Consider the following 8,920-nt stretch of genomic DNA (forward strand, 5'->3'; position numbering starts at 1 on the left):
GGTGACCCTGCGCTGCAGCCATGGGGACGGCAGCATGCTGGGCTCGCTCGCCTACAACGTGCTCCTCATCGCGCTCTGCACGCTCTACGCCTTCAAGACGCGCAAGTGCCCCGAGAACTTCAACGAGGCCAAGTTCATCGGCTTCACCATGTACACCACCTGCATCATCTGGCTGGCCTTCCTGCCCATCTTCTACGTCACCTCCAGCGACTACCGGGTGAGCTGCCTGCCTGTCTGCCGAGGACGGCAGGTGCCGAAGCCCTGCGGGGCTGGAATACCCCCCCACCCCCACCCCCTGCGACACTGGTTTCTCTGGAGTCACATCTCCCCTCGGACAGGGGAGACCGGGCCACCCAGCTGGTGGCGGCCTAGTGGGGAGGCCTAGTGGGGACGGGGCCGTGGCCGTGGGGAGGTGGGAGGGGGAGGTGAGGCATTAGGGGGGAGGGACTCCAGGACTCCGCTGTCACCTCCTAAGCTGGGAGCAGAGGGGTGCAGAGCTCAGTCCCCGGAGGCCCGGGCCCGCTGTGGAAGGGACACCTAGTCCCTTGGGGAGCCGGCTGGGGATGAGCTAACGAGTGAGGTCAGGAGATGCGGCTGTGCTGTGGACCGCTGGGTGGACCCCCCATCCCTGCCCAGTGAGCAGGAGGAGTACATGTGTGGGGGGTTCATGCTGGGAATCAGGGAGCTTCTTGGGGGAGGGGGGGAGGGGGAGAGGAGCACCTGGATGAAAAAGGCTGGAGGAGGGAGGTGGGCGGGGAGGTGGGGAGGGCACTGCACAGAGGCTGGTTGGAACAGGGGGTCTGGCTTGGCCGCTCAGCTCCAGCTGTTACCGAGGCGCAGAACCCCTGAAGTTGCGCAGCGTGGCAGCTTGGAGGGGGAGGGCTGGGAGAGAGGCTGGGGGAGGAGGGAAGGTGAGCAAGGAGGGCGGGGAGGCCACAGGGTGGGCCGAGGAGGTTAAAGCAGCTGAGCCTTGCCCCCCAGCGCATCTCCCCGTGGGGTCTCCCTCCCGGCTTTGAGGGAAGGTTGCTGCCTCAGATAGGGCCGTGGGGGTGGGGTGCCTTGGAGGAGGTGGGGGGGGGCTGGACGGCATGCAACCAGAAGGGCGTCTTGGTCGTCCCTCCCTGGCGCTCGGCTCTGGAGTTGGCTCCATCCCTCTCCCCGTTTCACAGACAGAGAAACGGATCGGGGAAGCTGCCTTCCTCGCCCGAGGCCACCCAGTTGGCAGAGCAGGGTCTGAGCCGGTCCTCGGAGCTCGGGAGGGAGCAGGAAAAGGGACCGAGGGTCCCTTGAGGGTCTTCCCCCCAGGACAGTGGTGTGGCGGCACCGTGCTGGGCTCCAGGGTCTCTGCCTGAATCCGGAGGGCCACCAGGCCAGGCGTAGAGGCCAGAGCTGTTGGGACCCAGCCTGCATTTGGATATGATTTGCATACCAATCCCAGATCTCTCAGGACTCACAGGGGCTACTCACACACACTCACACACACACACACACACACACACGCACGCACACATGCACACACATAGAGCACCTATCCTTGGGCATGCACACACACTCTGAACACCTGTACCTGCGCGCGCGCGCGCACACACACACACACACACACACACACACTCACCATTCTTCCATAGGCATGTGTGCCCCCAGCTGCACAGGTAGATGCACATGCCCTTACACGCACACACCCCGCGTACCTGCACTCCCCACCTGCCTGCTGACACGCTCCCGGTGGGGCCGTAACCTGGGGCTCCCTGGGAAACACAGCCCACTTCGGCTCACTCCGGAACGGTCCAGGCTCCTTAGAAACCAGGGTCCAGCTGTGCCTACTCTGGGAGGACAGACAGTCAGTGACCCCCTCCCGCCCGCCCGCCCGCAGGTGCAGACCACCACCATGTGCGTCTCGGTGAGCCTCAGCGGCTCCGTGGTGCTCGGCTGCCTCTTTGCGCCTAAGCTGCACATCATCCTCTTCCAGCCGCAGAAGAACGTGGTCAGCCACCGCGCACCCACCAGCCGCTTTGGCAGCGCCGCCACCAGGGCCAGCTCCACCGTCTGCCAAGGTCAGCGTCCACCCGAGGCCTCCCCGCCCCAGCCTCTCAGCCATTGTGAGCCCCGCCTGGCCCCCCGCAAGTTTCCTCTGGGGGCAGGGGGTGGGGTGGGGTTGTGTGGTGCCCAGCCAAGGCCGGGCAGGAACAGACGGGAGGAAGACCCCTCCAGGGCCCTGCTTTCTTGCTGCCTGGAGGGTCCATGAGACCAAGGGCCGGCCCCCACACCTGCCTTCCTCTCCCCAGGCTCCACCTCCCAGTTTGTCCCCACCGTCTGCAACGGCCGAGAGGTGGTCGACTCCACAACCTCGTCGCTTTGAGAACCCCCGGCCCCACGACGGCTTCCACACCCAGGCCAGGAGGAATTGGCCGCAGCCCTGCCGCAGGGCCCACCCTCAGCCCACTGCCCAAAATCGCCACCGCCCACCGGCCCGTTTCCAGAGGCAGGCCCGCCCAAGGTCCTTGCAGCTGTGTCCCTCCTCCCTGGCCCAGGGGGTGCGGACAGAGGTGGAAGGGGGTGTGCAATGGGCCCTCGGGCAAAGACTGCAGGTCCCGACTCTCCGATCCGCAAAGGTGCTTCCAGCCCTGCCCCTACTCCCGTCTAGGGCCTTTTAACTTTTTTATATAAGTTATTCTGGGATGAGACGGCGGCGGGCGGGCAGGGTGGGACGTGGTTAATGTGAGAGTCCTTCCTCTTCCTGACTTGTAGTCGATCCTGTGGTTTATTTTGTATTTTCTGTAAATAAAGTGTCTTTACTAAGAAAACCAACAACGACAACAACAACAACAACAGAAAAACAAGCCAAATCCCATGCCTGCTTCACCCAGCCTGGGACCCCTTCACACCGGACACAGCCCTGCAACCGTCATTCACCGAGGACTGACTCAGGGTCCCGTGTCCCCGGCCATCGTGACAGACAGACCCCCTCCTGGCTGTGGGGAGACAGGGGGGAATAAGCCCACCTCTTTTAACGAAGCCACTACAGACCGGCCATGCAGGGGTGTGGGGCAGAAGGGCAGCTGAGGGTGGTCGGTTTTGCTAAGCCCTGAGGTCAGTTGGCTTGCCTGGAGTTTAGAGGCACCGCTGGTCAGCACCCTGCCAGAGATGGTGAGAGGGAGGTGGGGGGAAACGGGGTTCAGAGCCTCGGCAGTTAGAGATAGGTGGGGAAAATGGGGTGCAGAGCTGGGCAGTTAGAGGGGCCATTCGCTCCTGGGCCTGATGGGAAATTGTGGGAAGGGAACTTTCTTCCGTTCCTGAGCAGCTCTGGGCCTGGGTCCAGGTGTGCACACTGGTGTCCTGGGGTGTCCCTGCGTGTGCACCATCAGGAGTGGGTGCTAAGGCAGACTGTCCGCCACAATGGCTGCCCTCCTGTGTATTGGGCGGGGGGGACTGCAGGCACCACCCTGAAGTATGAAGTATGAGCTTCAGGGGAGCCCCCAGACTTTGGTACCTCAGAGAGGTGAGGGCCACCTTAGGGAAACTCCTTTGCTTCCATGGGCTGGCAAAGCCGTGGAAACTGGGGTCTTCACTAGACAGACAAACAAGGAGGAACGACAAGAGGAAGTCGGGGAATGGTCCTTTCTTCCCAGCCAGCAGCGCTTAGGGTGCAGGGTGGTCGGGTAAAAATTCAGAATGCATGGTTGCCTTTGACTTTCAGATCATCCGGGATATTTTTCCCTTCTTGTTTAGTCTGTGCACGGCCCACGCGCTCTTTGGGAGATGCTTACACTGATTCCTGGCTCACCTGAAGTTCCGTCCCCACCCCCTTTTATGGTTTTGTTTTATTTTTGCCGTTCTTGGGAAGGGATGTTGAGTGGGCTCAACAACTTCCAAATGTGCAGTTCGCCGGCTGACGTGGGCGTCCTCCGCCGAGCTGTCCAGCCCTGCGCACGCCCCTCGCTGAGCTGTTCTTCCTCCAGGAGCGCCCACTCCCTGCCCCTCCGGTGCGCACCCCAGCTTTTGTGGTCAGTTCGAGGCCACGTGCAGAGAGGCCGGGAGAACAGGGTCCAGGAAGGCTTCCTCACTCCCTGCAGCTGGACTGGCTTTCAGAAGTTGTGTGGGACGGTGCTTGTCTAAGGTTCAGTGTCGCTGTCAGGACACTGGTTTCCGGGCTCATCCAGAGTCCTGGGAGTCTGGATGCCTGAGAATTGGAAGTTTCACCTGCCTTTTACTTGCTCCTGTTATTTTATCATCATCATTATTATGAATGTCTTTTTGCATTCTCTCTTTGTGACTGGGACTCTCTCGTGGGGTCTGATCGGAGTGTTCAGGGATGGTCGGTACCGGGCCGTCCAGGCCTTCTGTTTTCACGGCCAAGGTGGCTCCCAGAGGCGACTCGCCCCGGTGTCCCACATCTTCCCGTTCCCGGCTCGGTCTTCTCCAGTGCTCCAGGTAGATAGAGACCGAGCCTTGGGCCTCTGCGGCCACTTGTGAGCTCGTCAGACTGATGCCGCTAATTCGTATGTTGAGCAGAAGCACTAAACATGTTATTAGGCCAGTTAAACTGGGACGTCCCATGAAACCCTGTCCCCAAACGCCGAACCAAGGAACCCGGTCCCACGCGACGTCTGGTTGCTCAGAGCAGCCTTGGCGGCCTGTTGTCCATAGCCCCACCACAGCTCAATCCCACCGCTTTTCCAGCCATGCAGCTTGTCAGCAGTTGCACCAATTGGGTCTGCACCAATTGTCAGCTCTCCATCAGAAATAAGCCTACCTTCCCCCTCCCGCCCCTCACTGGGAACCACCGATCAGTGCTGATGTCTCTACAGCGCCCCCGTCTTGGCTTCTTCTCTAAGTGAGGTGTCAGTTGTCCTATGGGATGGATTGATTTCACTCAGCACACCGCCTTCAAGCTCCACCCATGCTGAAGCACGCGTCAGGTGGCCCTGTCTCTCGCTGCCGGAGTAGAATTCTGTGGTGTGTGCGGGTGTGTTGGATGGCCCTGGGGCTATTGCGATGCATGCGGCCGTGAACTCTGGGGAGAAAGCATCTAAGATTGAAAACCAAAAGGAGTGTCCGCCCTCTTTGCGCCCATTGGCAAGCACATTGGGGTGGTCTCTGGTCCAGCTTTCTGACCACCAATGACCCAGGTCTGGACGTGGCCAGCAGAGGTGGGGCCTGCCGCGCTCGCCCTTGTCCCCACTGCGGCTGTTTTGCTGTGTCTTCCTGCCAGACGGCCCCAAACACATGCTCACCGTCCCTGCTCCTGGGGGGGCAGGGGGCCCTGATTTCCTCACCCCTCAGAAAGCAGTTCTTCTTAGGGGACGTGTGTATGTAAGGTACTTAACATGGGTCACAGCTAAAAAAGTACAAGAGTATTTGGTGAGAAAGCTTCATTCATTTATCCATCCATCCCTGTGGCCCGTCTTTTTTAAAAAAATAATCATTTTATTGGGACGCTTACAGCTCTTAGAACAATCCGTCCATCAACTGCATCAGTCACATTTGTGTGTATGCTGCCATCATCATTTTATTTTTTATCATTATTTTATTGGGGGGGCTCTTACAAATCCTACGACAATCCCATCATTCAATTGTAGTAAGCACACTTGGAAAATGCTGCCATCATAATTAAATACAAACATTTTATCGGAGCTCATCATCAGTTTCAACGCATTTTCTTTCTACTTGAGTCCTTCGTATCAGCTCCTCATTTCCCCCCTCTCTCCCCCACCCTGTGACCCCTTGATAAATTATTATTCTTTTCATATCTTACACAATCCACTGTCTCCCCTTCACCCACATTTCTGTGGTTTGTCTCCTGGGGGGTTGTTATGTTATGCATTGAACATTGTGATTGGTTCCCCCTTTCTCCCCCTTCTCCCCCCACCTTCCCCTGACCCCCCTGTTACCCTTTCGAGGTGAAAGACCCAGGGGTCTGAGGAGAAGGTTAGGAAGGAAGTGAAGCACCCCCCACCCCCACCCATGGGGCCAATCAATACTCCAGCCCAGCTGCTGTTGAGTGATCCCCCCTGACGTTGACCACGTGTGCAGGGCAGACTGACCCCCCACCCAGAGGGGCTGTCAAGGATGGGACCCTTTGACAGGAGTGTCCAGGAGGGTCTTCTGAAGCCCCCTCTGAGCGGGATCAAGCCACATCATTCAGGGCTATCTATAGAGGGCTTACCAGGGTGCCGCCCAGGCTCCCACAGGTGGGCCAGGTCCCCCTCATCTCTCCTGTTGTCCCTGCAACAGCCCTCAGGGTGCTGCATCCACCGCCACCTTCACACCGCCATCCCAGCGTGTCAGGCATCGGCCTCCCTAATTCTCCCAACTCTCATCGCTCCATTTTCAATCCCACGCACGTTTGGGACTGAAATGCCCAGCGCCTCAGTGTCCATCCCCGTGGTCCTCTGCTAGTGTCGAACGGCCCGGGTCCATGACTCCAACACCGCGGTCCCAGTCCCACAAAGCCCTGACACCTCCCCGTGGGAAGGGGCTGGGGCCAGGGACTCCTGGTGGGCAGACCCACTTATGTGGCACTGGGAGCTCTCACAAGAGAGCCCTGCCCCTCCTGGGGACCGAGGGCCCGTGGCGAGGCCGGTGTCTCAGTTCTCTGGTGCTGTTATCACAGAGGCAGCGGGTGGCTTTAAGATGTAGAATCGCATCCCCTCAGGGTTGAAGGGGCGAGAAGTCTGAAGACTGTGTACTGGCTGTAGGTCAGGGGTCAAAAGGTCATGTGGCTTCTTCCATGTGGGCTTTGTTGCTTCTGAGCTAGATGGCCACTAGGTTATCTTCAAGCCTTTAAGGCCCCAGACACTATATCTTTTGCTAGCCGGGCACCATCAGCTTTCTTCACCACCTTTGCTTATGCACCCGTTTGTCTTCAGGGATCGTGTTGGGAAGGTGAGCATCACAGGATGCTGGATTGTTAGAACGAAGTGTTCTTGTGTTGAGGGAGGACTTGAGTTGAGGCCCAATGTCCACCTGCAACCTTAATTCTTAACATATAGATATGAGTACATAGTTCTAGTCCCCTCTTGTTATATATATATTTACATGTGTACATGCCTGTATTTAGACCTCTATAAATGTCCTTTGCCTCCTGGTTCTTTCCTCTGTTTTCTTTTACTTTCCTCTTGTCCCACCATTATGTTTGGCCTTCATTCGGGTTTAGTAATTCCTCCCTGCTACATTGCCCTTGATTAAGCCCCACCAGGCATCCTACACGGATTGTAATAAGAGATGTAAGAGCCCCCAATAAAAATATTTTTAAAAATTTTTTTAACAAATAAAACCTAAAAAAAAAGAAAGGAAGAAGTGACGTGGCTCCGACATAAAATTGAAAACAATGTCGGGGCATTATTCTGACAATGGTGATTTCACCTGCTTGTAAAAACACATTCATGCCTCAAATCGTTTTAACCTTGAGGACGGATTCCTCCATTGCCGAAGCTTGCCGATCCTGCTCTAGATGGCAGGGTCTGCGGGCCTGTGCCCCTCCCGGTGCGCTCCGAGGGCGGCTTCTGCAGCTCGGGTCCCTGGGCCCCTTGGCCAGCTGCAGGAGAGCCGGCACCACCTCCCCCAGCGGGGCTTCTTTGCCTCCTCTGCTCGGGGTCTCACAGAGAGGAGCCCACCCACCCGGAGCACCGCAGAGCCCCTGCGGCTGAAGGCGACCAGACCCGCCAGCACCCGTCTCACGCACACACTTGGCCACTGACAAGCTGTGGGGCTTCTCTCGCTGCCGGTTCCCCCAACCAGTCGTTCCCGGCCTCCCTCAGGCTACGACCCTTGCATACAGCCCCTCCTGTTGTGGTGACCCCCCAACCCTAACATGATTTTTGCGGCTACTTCATCACTGTCATGTTGTTACTGTTATGAATCATAAAGTAAATATCTGATGTGCAGGATGTATTTTCAGTGTTACAAATTCATCACAAAACAATATGTCATTACATATTGTGAAATATTTATTTCTAATGACAAATAAATGAAGTTTTGTCTTGAAGCATGGTGCAGCATGGGTGACAGTCTTCACGCTGGGTTCTCCTAGGTGGGCGTATCTGCATGTGGGCAGCCCTCCTGGAGATGGAGAGAGGCGCCATGTCTCAGCTCCTGAGACCACTGGAAATAATGTGTTTTCAGATGGCCTTAGGCCACCCTTGTGAAAGGATCGCTCTGCCCCCAGAGGGGTCGCGACCCACAGGTTGAGGACCGCTGCTCTGAACGGACTGTCCCTGGACAGGACCGGCCACCCGCTGTCCTCGGTAGCCGTGGTGTGTGTGCCGTGGTGTGCCTGGTCCCGTCTCCCATTTCTAGTCAGGGCTCTGTGCACACTGCAGGGCGGGGCTGCAGTGACGTGGGTGAGCCTCACCCTCTCTTCCTCCACAGGGAGTCCCGGTGGCCTGAGGATGGTTGAGGCCACTTGGCTCCCTGCTCCCCGCAGCCTGACCCAGTGTGGGTGTGGCGCAAAGGGCTGGGGGAGGGGGTGGTCCTGCCCCAAGGGCAGCTCTGAGGAGGGGTGCTATCCCCCATGGGGCCCTCGCCAAGGGCAGGCACTCCATAGGTGACCTTGACCTAGCAGCGTTGATGAAACGGGCAAAGGGGCTTGGGGGAAAGGGGAGCAGAACAGGGTCCTGTGGAGCAGGGGGATTACAAAGAGCATCACATGGGATTCAAGCTCTCAACGCCCCAGGGTCCTCTGGGTGAACCCCCCCTGGGGCCTTGTTCATCCAGGGCTCCAATCCTCTGAAAATGCCCAGCCGCAGACTCTCACGCGCCCTCAAGGGCCAGGGAGGGCCGGCTGGACAGCGGAGATTCTCTGGCATGTGGGGAAAGCCAGAGGCTGGGATGGGGGCCAGAGGGGCAAGGGAAGGGAAGGAAAATGGGGGGACGAAGGAGGGAGCACAGGAGGAGGGTCCTTGCGGATCTGGGAGGGAGA

The 8,920-nt window shown here is 58.1% G+C and overlaps 1 protein-coding gene across 1 annotated transcript in view; it reads left to right on the plus strand.

Annotated features, from left to right (window-relative positions):
* The window catches only part of GRM2 (glutamate metabotropic receptor 2), a 9,400-nt gene extending 6,718 nt beyond the window's left edge, over positions 1 to 2,682 (plus strand). Inside the window, exons 4-6 of the mRNA XM_030887616.2 lie at positions 1 to 217; positions 1,874 to 2,054; positions 2,286 to 2,682. The exon at positions 1 to 217 is cut by the window's left edge and continues 6 nt beyond it. Of these exons, the coding sequence (XP_030743476.1) occupies positions 1 to 217; positions 1,874 to 2,054; positions 2,286 to 2,359 (472 nt within the window). The 3' untranslated portion in view covers positions 2,360 to 2,682. The remainder of the gene's footprint in view (positions 218 to 1,873; positions 2,055 to 2,285) is intronic.
* The last annotated feature ends 6,238 nt before the right edge of the window (positions 2,683 to 8,920 follow it).

This window comes from Echinops telfairi, unplaced genomic scaffold (assembly GCF_000313985.2).
Source record: "Echinops telfairi isolate 266 unplaced genomic scaffold, ASM31398v2 ScPeMD7_7420;HRSCAF=8458, whole genome shotgun sequence".
Taxonomy (NCBI): Eukaryota; Metazoa; Chordata; class Mammalia; order Afrosoricida; family Tenrecidae; genus Echinops; species Echinops telfairi.